Raw genomic sequence first — 20284 nt, 5'->3', positions numbered from 1 at the left:
AAAAGAGAAAAACAAACATAAGAAAAAAGGGCAAAAGAACATATCGCCAGAATGAAAACGGAACGATTTTTTTCTTGAGAAGAAAGAAGGAGGATGGATGATCTACCGAAACTTTTTCGACTTCCGGGAACAATTGAGGAAGAAGAGGAAAGGGAATTGGAGAGTCACAAGCCAAGAGAGTTGCTGGAGAAAGCGGAATCTCCTCTTTTGGGTCAAAAGGGTGCCTTGACTATTTCCACTTTACCGAGAAACGTTACCCTCATTAGAGTTAGCACTCAAAGCAGCAGCATCGCTGGTGGTATCGGTCGGCAGGATTCTACCAGGTGAGAGAAAATTTTAAGTTGTGTATTTTTATCGATTTAAAATATTCTTATTCGTTAAATAATGAAGATTCTATTGCATTAAGGAATATGCTAAAAATCACGAGTGTGTCAGATTGCTCGAAGCGTCATTTATTGAAAGCAGACACGTCATTGTAGCAGACACGTCATTGTAGCAGTCACGTATTTGTCAGAGTGATTATTGGCGCCTCTGCTTGACAGGTGTTCTTCACGGTTTTTAAATAGATTAGACAAAAAAACAAAGAAAAAGAACAACGTATAAAGAGAACGTTAAATTTAAATAGGTGCCATTATCATGATAACGAATTGCAAAGGAAGAGGAAAGATTGTAAAAACTTAAATTTTCAGAATTCATTTCATGTGCAACGAGTTAGTATGAAAAGATTACAAGGCAATAACGTCACTTTATATACTTTATATACTGAGTGTGTAATATATCGGTATAATATTGCGATAATAATGTCGCGCGTCGCAGATACGATAAATAACGACTCATTAGGAATAACGGGTAAAGGGTAAATACACATGGTAACCTCGTTTATGCACGCATATGTAACACGCAACACGGACGAAATGTTGATTACGCATGGACACGTTAATTGCATCTAATGATGTCAGACTTGTTGGCGTATTTTGCAAAATATATTGAACTATTTAGTTTTATTATTGGCAGATTTATTTTTATCATTGTTAGATTGTTATATAAAGAAAAAAATTAATAAATTAAAAATAATTTCGCATCAAACCATTGTTATACATACTATTTTATTTGATATAAAAATAAAAATAAAAATAAACATTGTTGTTATTATTCTTGTTATTATTATTACTCGTACGTAAATTGTTTTTGCTTACAAGAATGAGAATTTGTTATTGAAACAAATTTAATTTATTATTAATTTGTGATAATATAATATGTGTTGTATTCACAAATCTTTTCTCTTTTTGTAGATTGTGTATTTTGATTATTTTTATTATTTTGATGATTATACAGCGATAATAGAAATTTATTTATCAAGTATTTATTATCAATTATTTATTTTTATAATAAGTATTTACTATTATAAAGAACTTTAATTGATAGAAATAACATTTAATAGTTATTTTTGTTATATATATATATATATATATATATATATATGGCATTGTAACAATTCGCGATTTTTGCAAATATTTTTTATATATATATACAAAGTATCTCATAACTCAATCGAAAATTTAATGATATATTTTCTGGCAAATTTGGAAACGATTTTTTTAGCGAAATATTGAGTTATCAATCATTTTCAAGCTATTTAAGAACAAGAGTTTTTTGCAATCAGGAGTTTGTAAATTAAAGAGTTAATAAAATTTTTTAGTTAATTTTAGTTAGAGTTTATTTTAATAAAATCATGTTCTTTCATTTATGCAATGAAGAAATGAATTATTATATGTAGATATGTTTATAAAAAAATGAAAAGAAAGGCAATTACAAAATTTTTTTATAGAAAAGTGATTAGATCTTTATACATTTTTAAAGTTTTTTCTTAATAATTTGAATATTTTTTACTAGATGCATTTTTAACAATAATATATATTGACAATTACACAAAGATTTTCGCAAAGAAGCATAAATATGCGTCATTTTAATATAATAATATTAAAATAAGAAGATTTATTAATTATGAAGAAATCAATAATTTACGAGATGTTTTATAATTAATTTTGATATGTTGTAACAAAATATTTCAAAAAATATTTTCACTTTTTAATTACTTTTTCTTCATACTGTTATATAGAATATAAGATAAATAATAAAATAAATATAAGAAAAAATTTACACCTGTATAAAATTATAAATTTCTAACAAAAATTTTTTGAATGGGATTATATAGTATATGTGTATAGATTTCTTACAAAATTTATATATGATCTGTTAAAGTTAAAATTAGCTAATTAGAAATTTCAATCGATCCTATGATCGTAAAAATAAACGGATCATAATCGCGTAGTCCCCGTTGTAGATCGAGCCGCTTGTTAATTTAATTGTATAGTTCGTTATCACCATATGATAGCGGTCAGTTAGATCTAGCTCGACTGTGAAAGATATCAAAGAACCAAGTCAATAAGATTTTCGTCGCGCATGGTAATTTATTTCGGAAATTGTATCGATTATGGATCGTGAGAAATTAAGTTTTTCGAGAAAAAGATCTATCCGTGTGAGGTCCAAACAAAACAGCTGGTTGGTGTAATCGCTTCACATTATTTTGTGTTTTTCGCTTCACTTTATTTTGATGCTGGACTAATTAGCAAACTTGCGATTTATGAGATGATTGAAATTATTATTAGACAAAATATTTCTTTCATCTTCTTTTTGGTTCTAGTTTTCTTCTAAAGATATTTGTTTATTTTTTGTAATACAGTATCATATTATTATTCTTTTCTGTTTTTTTTAAGTTTATTGTTTACAATGTAGAACTTCAAACTAAAACTAGACAGAAGCCTTATGTATATGTTGTGACAAACAATAATATTAATTTTAGATCTTTAATAAAAGTTACCATCAGTCTGTAATTTAATTGAAACCTTTTACTTTATATAAAGTATTCATTAATATATGAAATTGAAATGAAATACCCCGAGTATTATGGAATACTCCACATATGTACATACATACATATATAAATTTTATATCACAGTTTAATAAAATTAATTTTTTCGAGAAATAAGAGATAGTCTTTTGTCTTGACACGTTTTGCATACATCAGCACAACTTCAGTAACCAGTCAGATTCTGATAACGAGATGCCAAGACGCTGATAAAAAGTATGCGACGTCAGTCAGTCAGTCAACGAGAATCGGGCATGGATCGCGAAGTCGTTCTCGTCGTTTTTTTTTTAATTGTGCTTACCCATTTTAAGTCTAAAATTCTAATGATTATAAAACGATTGTGATATTTTCCTGAAATTTCGATTAACAAATAGTATTAAATTAATTTCTGGTAAATAATGAATTGTATGTGTGAAAATCTCAAATTAATTATTTAAATTATTTTTAAATTATTTTATTTAAGCGCCACGTAAATAAAAAAAAATTATAAGTTTTTTCTGATATTTATATTTATAATTTTTCTTTATTTGTTCTATACATTGCAGCTTCTATATTTTGTAGCTATACTCTCTGTTTGTATACAGAAAAAATAATAAGAAAAATTGAAAAAAATAAAAGAGTAAAAAATTTTTTTGCACCGCTTTTTCAGGAAAAATTAAATTTGAAAAAATAAAAAAAATTGCCCGCATATATAATCATATATAAATATAAATATATATTTATATTTTATTATTATATATTTATATATTTATATATTATATATATATATATATATATTATATATATTTATATATTATATACATACAAATATATTTATATTATTATATATTTATATATTTTATTAATGTATATTTTTTATATTAATTATTTTTCCTGCATATAGAACAGAAGTTATGCAAAATAAAGAAAACATATACAGAGATATTTTAGGTTTATATTTATATGAACGTTAGTTTCTCAGGAAATTATCAGGGATTATTCTCCAAAAATGTTAGAAATTCTTATAAAAATCATGAAAATTATTGAGAAATATGATATTTCATACGCAATTTCTAATACATGTGCTATTTTTGCTCGTCTGTGACATATTACAGAATAAATGACTGCTATCTGTATCATGTGACTATTATATCGTGACTTTGTTTTATTATCGAGAGCGTGGATTTGCCGAAAGTAGAAACGATCATCTGTTTATCGCGCGCGAGTGACGCAACAGACGCGTGTGATCACCTTTTCTGCGCGAGAACAGGAAGAACAAACGGCATTTGTTAGCGAGTGATAAACGGCGTCTGATGGTCAGTATGCGTATATAAGACATCGTAGTGCCTGTTTGACCAACTGCTTATAATAGCTATCTTGCAGCAGTATATCTGCAGTATATCCTGCACCATCATCCGTCTTTGTTAATCATCACGCATCATTTAGCTGATCGAATCGTTTTAAACGATCCATTTATTAACGAATACATCGACGATTAAAAGACTAATTAAAAACGTAGAATTTATAATTGAGGAATTACATTTAAAACATAAAGATTGCAAGTGTAAAAGTGGATCTTTTAAAGGAAACTTAAAAAAAAAAAAGATTTATGAATCAAAAAAGTCTATAAAAAAATATTGAAGATTTAATTTCAAGTTTTCAGTCTATTTTTCAATAAAAGTGATTAAAAAAGAAAGAAAAGAATTTCTCAATCCCATGATTGAACTCATCATTGCTTATTGGGAGTGAAAAAGATCCTTCACAAAATCCTAAATCTTTTTGTGAAAAGAAAGGAAATATATAAAACAGGATAAAAACTTGACAATTGAGAAAAGTAAATCTTTAGTGGATCATCTTAATAATTACTTTTGCAGAAACAAAGACATTTAGAAAAGAACATCTATTAAAACACCTATTTTAATAAATTTTAAATGATTATAAAATTTATTGGAAAAAAAGAATAACGTTGAAAGTGAAGATTTAATATTGAAAAATATTCACAAAAACAAAGAAGATATAAAAGTATAAATGTATGTTATTGACACGTTATTTTATATACAAATTCTTTAAGAGAGAGAGAGAGTGGACTCCGTTATTAAAAATTCCGTTATTAAAAATTTGATTAGTATTCAGAATAGCATTGTGCATTACAATATATAGTGAATCAAGATGAACGGAATGAATGGCAATGTGTTGAAGACAGACAACAAATCCCCATCGCCGGATTGCGGAGAAGAACAAAAGTTGATATCACCAACCACACCGACGACGCCAATGATCGTGCGAATAACGAATCCGTATTCTTCTCTGAAATACAGGTAAAAGGAATTTCGACTAAATGATATTTCCAGGTTAAAGCAATCATTAAAGTTGCTACGCAGTTTTTTTGCCTTGAGAAATATATGATACGATAAATTAACAAATATTCTGAAAACGTTCTTCAAACATATTAGTATGCGAAATTATATTTGAGCATCTTAAAAATGAGAAATTAAGGTTTGCTGAAATTTATTTTTAGAATTAAAAAATTATTAAATTTCGCTTATCTTTCAATATTATCGTAATAAAACTGTTTCTAGAGGAAACATAAAAACTATTCTTATTAATTAAATAATATTTCTTTCATTCATTTCTATGACAAGATGTTCAAAAGTTGTATAAAAAGAGATAATATGAAACCGTACTATGTGTGTGTGTGTGTAATAATTGATTAATAAACTTATGAATATATCATCTTTCTTGTATTTCTTACTTTTCTTATAAGTATCTTATATTTTATATGCAAATATGTATTAAATTTATGCACGAAATAATTAGAAAATGCAGATTTTATGTATAAAATCATTCTTAATCATTATTATATGACATGTCTGAAAAATGTGCGAAGATTATTGTATTCCTGATATCAATTTATCATATTCTATAAATATTAGTTTATGATATGATGAATCATGAAAAAAATCTTAATGATTTATTTTAATAACAAAAAAATAATTATTGAAATCTAATTGACCATTATTTAATAAAGTAATTATTAATTAAAAGTAATTATTAATTATAATAATTTATATTTTATATGTTATATGTTTACCAATAAATTTAATTATTTTTTATTTATTATATGTTTACTGATAAATTTAAAATAAAGAAAAGAAATGATATTATTGCATTAGATTGATTTAATATTATAAATATAATATGTAAAAAATACGTCCAATTATTTATACACAATATATTATAATATTAATATTACAACAATATTAGATTTTTTTTACAAATCTTATTAATATTATTTGTGCATGAATTTTACACATGCATGCACGTACGCGTGCGTGTATATATATATATATATATATATATATATATATATATATAATAGATTTATATAACATTTACAGTAATATTTTATTGTTTATTCATATTATATAACGTTAGTTTTGCCGACAAAAGATTTTAAAGTCTGCGCAAATGACATTCTAGAAATTATTTGTTTATTCTACAACTCTTCTTATCAATGTCTCATGATAATTGAGATAAGCGGCTCTTAGAGATCAGTCTTAATGACGGATCGTTCAAGGTTGCGTGCTAAATCGTAAAAGAATTTTAAGATAAATTTCACGTGTTTATCACAAAGTTGGCAGTAAAGATGGATAACTTCACGTGAAAATGAGTTATTTTTTCTACTTTGATAACAATTCTTAATAAATAAATGTTTTGTACGAATAGAAAATTTTAGAATGTAGAAGAAAGATTCTTTTTTGGTAAATAATAATAATAATTTTGAGAAATAAATATTTTTTGTTTAAAATTATATAAATATGTATAAAAAAATATTTTATTTTTAAATTATTCTATGCATATGCATAAGAATTTTATATATATACATTTTGTAATTATATTATAATATTTATCTTTATAGAATAGAGGAAATATAAAATAGAGAGAAAATATATATAATTTAAATTAATATATTATTGTTTTTTATAACTTCAGAATTATATAAAGTACGCAAAACAATTACAAATTTTATTTTTATTTTAAGCTTCAATGATTTAAAAGTGAAAGACTAAATATTGAAACAATGTGTGGAATGTTATTTACTTTTATATTGCCAGACCAATTTTAAATTAATTCAACGTAAAGGAATCATTTTCTTTAAGTAATAACGATGTAAGTCAGATCTATTCCAAAATTCGATAATTTCGAAAGAATTTGAGAAAAAAATTTAAGAATATGTTAAAATATAGATTTATTAGTATATACATAAGGTAATACTAGTTCAAAAAACACAGCAACGCTGTTTCAAAATAGATTAAAATTATTTAAAAATTATTTTGTTAGAAAATTTCTATTAATTATTAATTAATAATATAAATAAAATTATTATTCCTTCCTTTAAAAACTAGCAGTCATAATACGCAAATATTTAAAAGCGAATGTTGCACGCCAAATATGTTCTGATAATCATATAAGTACATGTGTTAAGATTGATTCTGTGTGTATACATAAATTTGCATACATATTGAGGCACATATGGCATGCGCGTTTCATCTTTTAATATTTGCTTGTGATGACTGGTATTTATTCGGGAAATAATAATTATAGCAGAATAAAAAAATTTAACAAATCATTATTTTATTATTGTTAATTTTGAATATTAATTGTTATAATTATTAGTATTAATATATGAAATTATTATTAATTACCTTTTCGAATAATTTCGAATAATTAACAAACATGTGATGTGTGGGCATTTAGGGAATCACATGTCCTAAATTTATCTCGATACGCGTTCAAATTTTTGTGTAAGGTATTACTGACCTCATGCGTACAATCAGCTGATCGGGTATCATCGACCTAGAGAAGGCGGTGGAAATATAGAGGATGCCGTCACTGACTCGGCGACTGATTAACGCGTGGTAATAAATAAATTGGTGGATAACAGCTGCTCGGTTATCATTCAAACTTAAAATGGCGGCTTCCTTTTTGTACCAACAAGAGGGGACAAGGGTCGCGGGAGTCTTCTCGGCACTATCGAATCGTTGACAGTGATATCTCGAACGAGTAGCGATTCTTCGGCTGTAGATTTTTTGTTACATTAAAACTAATATATATATAATTAATTCATAAAAATCAAAATACAAAATTTTTATATATCAATATTAAATATACAAAATTCTTGTTATATGGAAATTATATACGGTAAAATTGTTACATATTACTACGTATATTAATGCGATTTTTTAGATGTTTCAACATTGTTAATTCATAAAAGTAATTTTCGTATTCCTTTTGTGTGAAGATAATACAAAATATATGTTCGCACATTGAAATATTAATATATAATTTTAATGTGGAAATATATTACTGCGTGAGTATGTGTGTGTGTGTGTGTGTGTGTGTGATAATATATGTTGAAATATAATTGGTGCAATTAATATATAAGTTGTGATTGTTGGGCAAAATACATTGACAAATAACAAGTGACTTTACAATACGATAACAAAGTGATATCGAGACTCCTTTGTTCTATAATATTTTAAGACGTTTTAGATTTAGTCATGTCAAAGAGAATAATGATGAACAATGCGCAGAGATCCATGGTGAGTGTGTTAAGATTAAAATAAACATAAGTTCCTATTAAATAAATCATATTAAAATATAAATTGTTGTATATAATGAGTAAGAATCTCTCGTAAACAGAGTGAATAGATTTTAATTTTATGATTATATATTTTTGATAATTTTTTTATACTCTGTAGAAATTAAACAATGTTTATTCAATAATATATTTACTACGAATTTAGTTTTTTGAAATTTTATAATAGCTATTTAATGATTTATGTTTTCGAAATTGTAGAAATTATATAAATTGTTTTCAAAATTGTTTTATGTTAATGTACATATATAAATGTGATAATGTACATACAATATATACAAGTAAATGGCGATATAATAGAGTATATACATATAATATACACAAGGTATTTTTTTTCCTTTTTCCACACTTCCCTGTGTGTTTTAAATAATTTAACAAAATATTTCAGAAATTAAACGATATTGACGAAAATATTTCGAACAAAAATTTATAATTTTAGCGTAATAGCGGAAACAACAAATTGTTTATAACATGCGTTTTTTAATGAAATATTGATATCACGATATTTTTTTAAAGCTTAGTAACTTTATACATATGATACATATTTTTTTTAAAAGCTCAGCTTTAACCTGATACTTATGATTTATACACAAACTTTTTACGTAAATTAATTCTTCTAGTCTGTATATAATAACATTTAAATATAATAACAAAAGTATATAATAACAAACAAAAGATATAATTTTTAGAATATTTTTATAATTCATTGAGAAAAACCTTGCATATACGTTATGGAAAACGTTGGTGAATTTCATTTAAATTTAAGCATATTGTACATTTGTATGTATGTATGTATGTATGTATATATATATATATATATATATATATATATATATATATATATTAATATATACATATATTACATATAATTTATTATTTTTTTATGTTAATGTTTAATAATTTATCAATTGTTATTTTTTAAATCCAACAAAGCTTATGACTTATGTCTTTGAGATTTATCATTCAAATCAAATTTTCTTATTGTATTACACATTAGCGTAACAGTGATCTATATATCCAAACTACCTTGGCGATAATTGCGCATTGATTTTGCATTTCAAAACTTGATTTATTAATACGTGTTACGAAATATTATGTCACAAACATACTTTAATATGCAATCAAATTCCGATTTTATGTTAAGTTATGTTATCAAAGTATTATATATCTTTTCATAAATTTTATTTAAAAATTTTTAACTACTAAAAAAATTTTAAACTTTCACAAAAAGCATGAAATGAATATTTTATAGTCAATATTTTTCCAATTATGCAAAAATAATTTCGTCATTTTTTTTTCTTTCGCCCTGTAAAATTTGCAAAATATAAAAATATAAAAAAATTAATCAAAATTAAAAAATTTATAAAAGAACAATTTTAAGCGTATTATATATACATTAGCATATATCAGTATGCTTAAAATTATTTTTTTATAAATTTTTTAATTTTAGTAATTTTTTTATAAGATTGTAAAAGAGCACATTAATGAGCATAGCAAAAATTTATTAAAAGTTAATATTTTTTTAAATAAAAAATTCGAAATATATTAAAAAGGATTATTTCGGAAAAGGATTAATTTTATAAGTTGATTTTCATTTTATTTTATGATGTTGAGTCCTCTCTGCAATGAACCTTTTTATGAAAATAAACTATATCTTATATTTAGTCGATATTTGTCAACACTTGATGTCGAAAATCATTCACTGTTATTTTCTTTTACTCAATTTTATATCGGCTTATTTTTTACTTTGAACAAATATTTAAGAACATTCATAAAATATCTTTTGGAAAAATATCAACTATTTTATTTGTTAACAACGGCCAACTCTAAGCAATATATATAACGATAAAGTATAATGTATAAAGTAAGGTAATATTATATTTAGCATAATTCAAAAATTTTCAATATAGATTATACTCTGAAACCTTACATAATAGCATGCATTTCGAAATATAGTGTGCAAAATTTCTTTCATACGTGCTAGACACATGAAAGAGAGAAGATTATATTTAAATATAAATTAATTAAATTAGATAAATTATATTAAATAAATTAGATTAAAATATTTCTTTAATTGTTGCAAAAACTAGAACAATACAAAATGCGCGTTTTGCGTGTGCCATTTATTCTTTTCCATTATATATTTTTAATGATATATATAACTTTATTTTATTTTACACAAATGGTTAAAATTGATAGCTGATTTGACAGCCGCAAATAACATGAGTAAGCAAGTTGAATAAACCAATTAGTATCGCGGAAAAGAAGCAACAATATATTTTGAGACTTCAAATATCAACACACATGTCTTTTTTAGAAAGGGAATTTTATGGATTATTAAACGGAAGTAAAGAAAGAAGGAGAAAAAAGCGAATAAAAAGAAGATAGAGAGAGGAAGGGGAAGAGAAAGAGAGGAGATAGAATACAATATCCTGTTTAAATACAAATTATGTGACAAATCTATATTTCAGGAGCCGATACCGGCCTGGACCGACGCGGAAATTACGCCGTCGTGCCGTCCTGAAGAATGGCGATTGCAACGTGCTGCAGTCGCGCATCTCCCGACGATCGCTGCGCTTTTTACAAGATATCTTCACTACCTTAGTAGATACGCAATGGCGTTGGACTCTGCTGTGCTTCATCTTGAGTTTCCTTCTATCCTGGCTAGGTTTCGCGGTGATTTGGTGGCTAATCGCTTTTACCCACGGTGACTTCGAAGAGCGCCATTTGCCACCTTTTCAGGTGGAGAACAACTGGACACCGTGCGTCTACAATATCTTCAGTTTCACCAGTTGTTTCCTCTTCAGTATCGAGACCCAGCACACCATTGGATACGGCAGCCGTTCTACTACTGAAGAGTGTCCTGAGGCTATATTCGTGATGTGCATACAAAGTATCTCTGGCGTCATGATCCAAGCTTTTATGGTAAGTGTTTTCGAAGAATACTAGATGCGTATGAAAAAAGTACGAATTCAAAAAGTTATAATTTTATACAATTTGAATGATTGCAGGTAGGCATCGTATTCGCTAAGATGACAAGACCAAAGCAGCGTACTCAAACTCTATTATTCTCCCGAAATGCTGTAATTTGTCAACGGGATAGCGAACTTTGTCTTATGTTTCGAGTGGGCGATATGCGAAAAAGTCACATAATCGGCGCGAATGTTCGCGCTCAGATGATTCGTAGTAAAACGACGAAAGAAGGTGAAGTTTTATCTCAACACCAGCAAGAACTAGTCGTAGGCACTGATGGTGAAAACGGCGATCTATTCTTCATCTGGCCAACCACCATAATCCATCGGATTAATGAGTCCTCGCCCTTCTACAACATGTCTGCTGAGGATATGTTAACAGAACGATTCGAGATCGTTTTGATTTTAGAAGGTACTATTGAATCTACTGGACAAACCACCCAGGCCAGATCAAGTTATCTTCCACAAGAAATTCTGTGGGGTCATCGTTTTGACCCCATGGTGAGTTATTCGAAGGAACGACAAGGTTACGAAGTGGACTATTCGCTATTTAATAGCACTACTCAAGTTGATACTCCACTTTGTTCCGGTAGAGAACTCGCAGAATTCTATAAAGTGCAGGATGACTTTCGTCACGGAACTGGTAAGCGATGATTGCTTTTTCAGCTACCCATAGATGCTTGTTGTGGTTTACTAACTCAGCAACAAAATATGTCCAGAATAGTGCTGATGTCAAATTCTTGTCTCATTAATATTAAAACAATTTATGTTGCTTGCAATTATAACTATTAAGCTATCTAAAAATCTTAATGTTACAAGTACTCGTATAAAATTGTAATATTTTTCTACTGTAAATAGAGAGTTAAAAATGATAAGGATATGATCTAAGAGGAAATGTAAATATAATTGAAAAATTTGATATCGCGCGCGACGAAATTTAGAATTGTTTTCACGCGAAAAGTCACGTCAATACAGATCTGATTTATGATAATTACTGAGAGAGGAGTGTCGAATTATTAACACATCAAAACAAATATTATCTATGTTACTTATCTACATTAATCACAATTTATGATTTTCAGTCAATATGTTTGGTTAATATGAGATAAATTTTATGTGTGTTTGATAATTAGTCTAGCATTATAATGTCTATTATATGTCGATGTAGCATATGTTTACTTAATTATCTTTAGAATTAACATTGATGCAAACTTATTGAAACACTTGAAAGTTTATAACTTAATGGAAAAAATTAACACTTTCATATAAGTATGCTAATTGCCAACCATCGTCTCATATAATATTTAGCTTGAAAGCTTAGTATAGATAGTATCTGATAGATACTAGATAGATAGTATTAGAAGCTTAGATAGTATCCCAAGCAAGGTTGATCCTTAGCTTGCTAATTCAAACGCTTCAGTTTTGCACATAATTCATTGTCTGACTGTCTGGTACCGGCTATATCACAGATGGAAGTTTGAAGAAAGTGCCTAGCGAGCCGAAGAGCGCTCCCGTCGTACTCAACACGTTCCTTCAAGCCGATAGCACAGACTTCCCCATCCATCAAGGTCACTCTTCTCAAAGGCCGTCTAAATTGCATATTGACATTCCATCTATTGATGATTATCCTGAAGTATGATGACTCGATTCCTCTCTAAAGAAAGGGCGATGAAAAAAGTTAAAATAAGTAAAAACAAAGAAAAAGAAAGATAGGAATAAAGCAGAAAGAAAAAAAGAAGTGATGAAGAGACGACATCTTTTGCTCCACAAATAGATGAATAATTCATTCTTTTTGATATTTTGTAAAAATTTTACAAAAATAAGCTGTATTTCGAGCAAGCAATTAAAGGAAATTTAGTGATAAGTAGATGAATTTGACAATTTTGATGGCATGTTTGAAAAATTTAAATTCTTATAATAAGAATCTGGTGGAAAAAGTAACATATGCTCCAATTATATATTTAATAATTGAAAAATAGCCATTTCGATACATTTAACGATTAAGATTTTATTTTCAGATTAGAAAAATAAATAAATAATTTATATTTTTTAGAATTTCTGCTTGGTTTAGCTTGGTTGTGATTGTCTATAAATCTTTACGCATTAAAAATTGAGGTTAAGGCAAGCGAAAAATTAAAATCACACATTTAAAATTGAAATTTGACTGAGTTTTATTATATTAAAAAGTTATAATAAAAATAAATTATAATATAAGTTATAAACATGTGAAAAGACACCCAATAGTATTACTAATAATATGTAATAATATAAAAATATAATAGTGAATTTTTGATGCACTGGTACGTATTAAAAATGCTGTTTATACAAAATTATAATAGCATAACAGTAATAAAAATAGAAAGAATTACTTATGTTATTGTAAATTTGTATATGACAGATTTTTTGATGTGCATGAAGGCTAGTCGGAAGCCAGCATGCAGTGCACGCGAATATCTCCACCGGCACTTATTTGGTCAGCGAGCGACCTTTTCAAGGATCCTCCATGCCAATCGGCATTGCATCCATCGAGTAAGATACTAACATCGCTCTGGAATCGCATATCACTGTGTTAAAAAGCAGCATTAGATGTAAGGACTGGATAGCTCAGTGGTCTAGAACAGTTACCCGGAAAGCGAAAGATTCGGATTTGCTTGCACCTCACATATTTTTCTAGTCCACGAATGTTGTTTTCTAACAATTATTCGTTGGGCTGAAAGATGTGTGAATGCTCTCTCCACAGGATATGCGTCTATATCGTTGCCACGGATGGATTCTGTTGCTCGTTGACCGAATGGGCATAGACACATCTGACCTCCTCCCACATCCCTATCTTTTCTGGATCTGCAGGTTACCTGTCTAAATTGGCAGTATTTATCTAATTTATATTTATTTTAGCTATGCTTTTATTATACAACTATTTATATAGCTTAGTTTTTATCTATAGTGGAAATTATGAATTATGAATTTTGAAAAGTGAATTTTGAAGTGTATCATATAAAAGTCAATTTACAAAAAAATTCATTGAAAAGATTGATTTAGGAAGATTAGTTTGAGAAGATTACTAAGCTAAAAAAAGTGTGAGAGAAATTCGTACAAATTAAATCTCTCAATAATGGCAAGTTTGTATTAGAAAGGAAAGAGGCATTTTAAAATAAAAATTGCAATGAATATTTTTTTTTGTTTTAGTGTAACGTAATAATAATAAACGTATTTCAGACTTTTATTATTTTATATATATAATATTTTTTTCTTTTTTTTTTCTTGCAAAACGTTTCGAAAAAGTTTGATGGTTTATGTATATAAGCATGAAACTATCATTTGATAAATATGGATGAAAACGAAAAATAAACATGAATGCCTCCTTTATTTGAGACGTTTTTATAAATTTCTATATTATATTGTTAAACTGTTATAAATAGAAGTTGAAGAAAACATTGTAAAACATGCAAAATGCCATGAAATGTAATCTTAAATACACATGATTACAAATGTTGGTCGCATAATACAATTATATAACTTTTTAAATAGTACAATTTTAATCTCAATCTTTAATGAACGTAGACCATGTGCAAGTATAAAGGGAATAGAAACCTTAAATCACTTTATCCTGGTGTTTTGGTCCTTCAAGCTCTTTGGGTATGTGGAAAACTTTCGTTTAATTATATACTATGAATGTAAAAAGTATAAAATAGGACAAATGTAACAAAAAGTTTATCTGTTTTAGCTTTTGTTTTTTTTAAAGTTGTCGAATTTTAAAAGCTTTTCAATTTTTTTCGACAGCTTTTCTAATTATGTGAACGATTTTTTTTTACACGGGGAATACTTTTCCTTCAGCATGATGAAAATAAATTGGGAAACGACATTAACTGATTATAAATTGATTCTTAATAAAATTTGAAGTCTCTAAATCGCAGAATGCCTTGCAGATGTCCTTATTGATGAAGATCGTTTCGGAGAACAATATTGCTGCAATTGTCGCTTGATCAATCAGCAGCATTCACTACCTCTCACACCTTTGGATTGCTTGAACAGTTATACTAACAATAAGATGGAAAACGATTATCCTTGGAGATATGGCTGTAAATATTCAAATTGCGCTATACACAATTCTCAAAGAGAAGTCATCGATCAAGCTAAAGTATTCGATTTCAACCCTGATGCCATTCAGATCATAGAAGATGTAGAACTTCAACAATTGCCAGAACCAGTAAACAGAGAGATCATGAAGAACAGTCATGAAATTATCTTTGAAGAAAAAGAAGAAAATTTAGAGAAGAATCTAATTAAATTAGGCGGAAAAAATAAAAATCATATCCAGGAAATTGTTTCTGAGGAAGAGAAAGAAGTTTTAATGCCAAGAGCTGTGAAAAAGAATATCATTAATAGAGAAAAAGAAAAAATTTTGACGAACAGTCAAGAAATTATTTTTGAAGAAGAGGAAGAAGGCATTCGGATGCAAACAGGATTAATCAAATTAAATAAAAACGCAGATAAGATCTTGAAGAGAAACTTATCTTTGAAGAAGATAGATTTTGAAGAGAAAAAGGAAGAATTTTTAGAGAAAAATATTGGAATGAATAAAGAAAAAGTAGGTAGGCTGAAGAATAATCAAGAAATTAACTTTAAAGAGAGAGGAGATTTTTTAGAAACCACCCTAACTGGATTGAATGTAAAAAATGCTAATATTCTGAAAAATAGTCAAAAAACCGAAGAGACAGAAGAAGTCTTTGAAGAGAAATTAGACGAAGGAAAGGTTGACATCCTTAAAAATATTGATGAAATTTATGAGAAAGAAGTGCTTGCTTGTACAAAAATAAAAGAAAACCGCAAAAATAACAGTCATCAGATTAATTATACTTTGTATAAACCTCAAAGAATACACAATAAAAAATATCAGCTAATCTCATTGTTAGATCGTGATCAACAAAAACTTAAAACAAATTATTCTTTTTACGAGGAACAAAAATCTCAAAAAGAGTTTGATAGAAGTTTGATTGATGATTCTTTCATAATAAATGATAGAAGATCTATTAGGGAACCTCGAGAAAATACAATCAACAACACGAAGAATGTTACGATGGAAGAAGATCAAAAAGTTTTGAACAAAATTAAGAAATATCCTATAGTATCGTTAGATCATTCAAAAGATAGCCTAATTTTTCGTCAGAGATCGAATTACAATTTACATAAACAAGAAAGTAATAATATCAGTATTGAAAACGAAAAGATTATGAGATCATCATCGCATCGTCCTGCTAAAATAGCGATACAACATAAACTTGATCCCAGTGATATTTGTTCGCCGATTTCTCCAGCCTCCAATTTCTCATGCGAATCAGGTTTTTGTGAAGGAAGTCTTGATAATAGTTGTAGAGAATCTTGCTTGTTTACAATAAACATGAAGAAAATTGATAAAATTATGGAGAGAGAAAGTAGCAATTCGTCACAAAGTAGTCTGATGCAAAAAAGTGTAATTAATGATGTAGATAATTTTAAAAAATATGCTAAAGATCAGAATGTTCAAAAAATTACTTTAGATAATAATATTCAGGATGTTGATAATAAGGATGGAGCTTTTTCATATAGTGACACATCTTATATAAATCATACTTTTAATGAAAATAATTCAGTAAAATGTGCTAACGCTTCAACCGTTAAAGAACAAATTATATATATAGACTATGAAGTGCAAGACGATCATGAAATGAAAAAGAAATGTAAATGCTCAAATACATTATTGAGAAAATTGGTTAGCAATACTGACCCAAAAGAATCTTCTACAATTGAAAAACAATTTGCAAAAAGAACATCAGAATGTTGATTTAAAATGTTGACGAGGTTAAAAAGCATTTTTTTAAATTCCAATACATCTTATAAATAATTAATAAATATTTCAATGAATTTGAAATTTCCATAAATATTTAATGATATTATTGTTTTTGAGAAGCAAATTTTTCATAGCGTCAAGATGAAGACCGAGGGAAAAACTATAAAGATTTTTTGAATGATATTATATTAATGAAAAGTTAGTTAATGAAAAATTAATTAATATTGTCACTCTTAATCATTCGAAATAATATGACAATATTGCTGAAGAACAAGTTATTTGTAAAAACATGAAAGGTATAGATTTGGAATTCTAAACGGTAATAGTATATCATGTTAAAATTTATTTAATGATGTATATAATTATGCGAGACAGTGTGATAATGATTGTTACTGAAAATGAATTATTTGTAACAAGAATATATATATATATATATATATATATATATATATATATATATATATATAGGTGGGTTGTTTGATAAGTTAGTGACTTTGAAGTAAAAGAATTTTTTTCCTTACCAAAATTTTCGATTTATTTTTCAATGTAATCTCTTTTTATCTCAATACATTTTACCCAACGGTTTTCCAACTTCTTTAGACCTTCCAAAAAATACGGTTCCTCAAATTCTGCAAACAGGCGTTTGCAGAGTTTGAGAAACCGTATTTTTTGGTCTCAGCGATGATCTCCTCGTTCGATGCAAATCTTTTTTTACCGAGCCATTTCTTTATGTTTAGAAAGAAAAAGAAGTCGCAAGGGTCCAAATCTGGAGAATAGGGTGGAAGAGGGAGCAGTTCGTGTCGCAATTCGACAATTTTGGCCATTAGCACACGGAATTCACTTTTTTACATTTTAGCAAAAGAATACAAACTTAACCGCTTCATAACGTTGTCAAAACATTTCTATTTGACAGATCTATTTGAAACTTTGTGTGTATATTTTAAAAAGATAGCAAATATCAGAAATAAAATTAAATTGCGATTTGAATGCCCTCTCTGGTAAAAGTCACTGACTTATCAAACAACCCACGTGTGTGTGTGTGTGTGTGTGTGTGTGTATACACACACACACACACACACACAATAATAGATAAGATAAAAGTATGATGTGCGTGTAGGAGTTCAGATAATAAAATATTTTGCGAAAATTAAATTAATAATTTTATAAATCAAGAAAAAATACTAAGATATTTATTAATATTGAGAGAATTATTAAGAAATCCATTTATGTGTGGTAAAATGCGAATGAGTTTATGAAATGACGACTTTATTTTCCGAAATAAGTGATGCTTTAAACTGCTGGTCGGTTGATTATTACTGTACAATATATTGAATCCCTTCGAGAAAGAAGTTTCTTTGAAGAAAAAATTATAACAAAGCAATTAACGTTACATATCGATTGTTATTTAATTAACGATTGTTATTTAATTAACAATCAATATGTAGAATCAAATCTATGATAAAATGTTATTTATTGCTTAAATAAAAATATTGTATATTTTAAATTAACATGTATATATGACAATTCTCCTATAATTAATTAAATTGATAAATGTCTTGTAAGTCCCGAATTACTTTCACTTAAATCTTAACAAAAATAAAAAGAAATTATTTTCAATATTTAAAACTATATAAAACAATATAAATTATAAATAAAAATATAAAATGTATATAATATTAAATTCTCTTAATTACTTTATAATTTATTTGTGATATTTGGCACATTTGATAAGTGAAGAGAATTGTTGTAATTGTGATATATTATTATTGTTATTATTGTCATATATATTATGAGATACATTATAATTTATTAATAACATATACGTAATATTGATTATGTATTATGTTACAAATAAAACGATATAAAAAAATATTTGAATATTTGGAGATATTTAGTATGCCATTTGAATATTTTAATATAATACAATGTGTCGCATATAACATCTTTCATAATAAAAACGAAAAGACTCCATTTCCATAATAAAACTTTTTTGTGTTTTGTTTAAATTAGTTATCCTATATTATATATATATATATATATATATATATATATATATGTATATATAATTAAATGGCTAAATAACTAAATATTTGTATTATTAAGTATAAAAGAAAAGTAACAATTCTTTCTAATTTGTTTAGTTACAGACTATCATTTTTTATAATTTGATTTTAATAACTCTTGAAGATTATTTGATACATAGTATAATGAAGAAATTCCACGAAATCGATTGAAAAAATCTGAATAACTAAATTATATTTTATTCCAATATCATATATGTCATGGGAAAAAAATGTTATTTGAAATATATTGAAAAAATACTTGTTGTTACTAAATTTGTTGTTGCTTATTATAATGTAATTATAATGTATATTTTAAACATATATAATATGTTTAATAACTATATGTTTAATAAATTATTATATATGTTATAATAACATATATAATATGTTATTATAATATGTTACATTGTAATTTCTAAATATTGAAACAATAATTTTTTTCTTTCTTTGGTTTTTAGAAATATAAGATAATAAATTTGATGAAAAAATTATTTTTCAATAAAAGTTCAATAGTTTTCTATTAAAAATATAAAAGTTAATTTTAACAAATTGTTGAATAATAAATTTTTAGTGCATGATTTCGCTTGACCTCGCAAACATGTGGTTGCGATAAAAAATTCTTATCGTAAGGAAATCAAAGTATCATAACAATCTCATAGTATTTGAACTTCTATTTATCGCGTTATCGAACCGCGATAGTAGACAAGTAATATCGTTATAAAATTCTGAAGCAACCACAGACGTTGATGTTTTTTTTATCTTTTGTGGCTTTTAATTTTCCGTTTTGTGGGACTTTTCGTAAAATATAAAAGAATAGACTTTATAAAAAGACATAGTTTATTATGAATCTTTGGT

The 20284-nt window shown here is 26.8% G+C and overlaps 1 protein-coding gene across 5 annotated transcripts; it reads left to right on the top strand.

The window, feature by feature from the left end:
* The first annotated feature begins 54 nt into the window (after positions 1-54).
* LOC105249358 lies at positions 55-17422 on the top strand. Of its 5 annotated transcripts, none has more exons than XM_020026960.2 (6): positions 3153-3320; positions 4024-4224; positions 5069-5226; positions 11039-11492; positions 11579-12182; positions 15466-17422. In XM_020026960.2, exons 3-6 carry the CDS (start codon positions 5078-5080, stop codon positions 17358-17360), a joined length of 3102 nt encoding a protein of 1033 aa, XP_019882519.1. In that variant the 5' UTR covers positions 3153-3320; positions 4024-4224; positions 5069-5077; the 3' UTR covers positions 17361-17422. The 5 variants fall into 5 exon arrangements, with proteins under 5 accessions (XP_011253065.1, XP_011253068.1, XP_019882519.1 ...); XM_025413291.1 differs by having other exon boundaries at positions 3319-3334; XM_011254766.3 differs by lacking the exons at positions 3153-3320; positions 4024-4224 and adding an exon at positions 143-323.
* Positions 17423-20284: the final 2862 nt, after the last annotated feature.

Source organism: Camponotus floridanus, unplaced genomic scaffold, assembly GCF_003227725.1.
Source record: "Camponotus floridanus strain SB8 unplaced genomic scaffold, Cflo_v7.5 scaffold64, whole genome shotgun sequence".
Taxonomy (NCBI): Eukaryota; Metazoa; Arthropoda; class Insecta; order Hymenoptera; family Formicidae; genus Camponotus; species Camponotus floridanus.
This window is presented reverse-complemented; position numbering and strand designations above follow the sequence as displayed.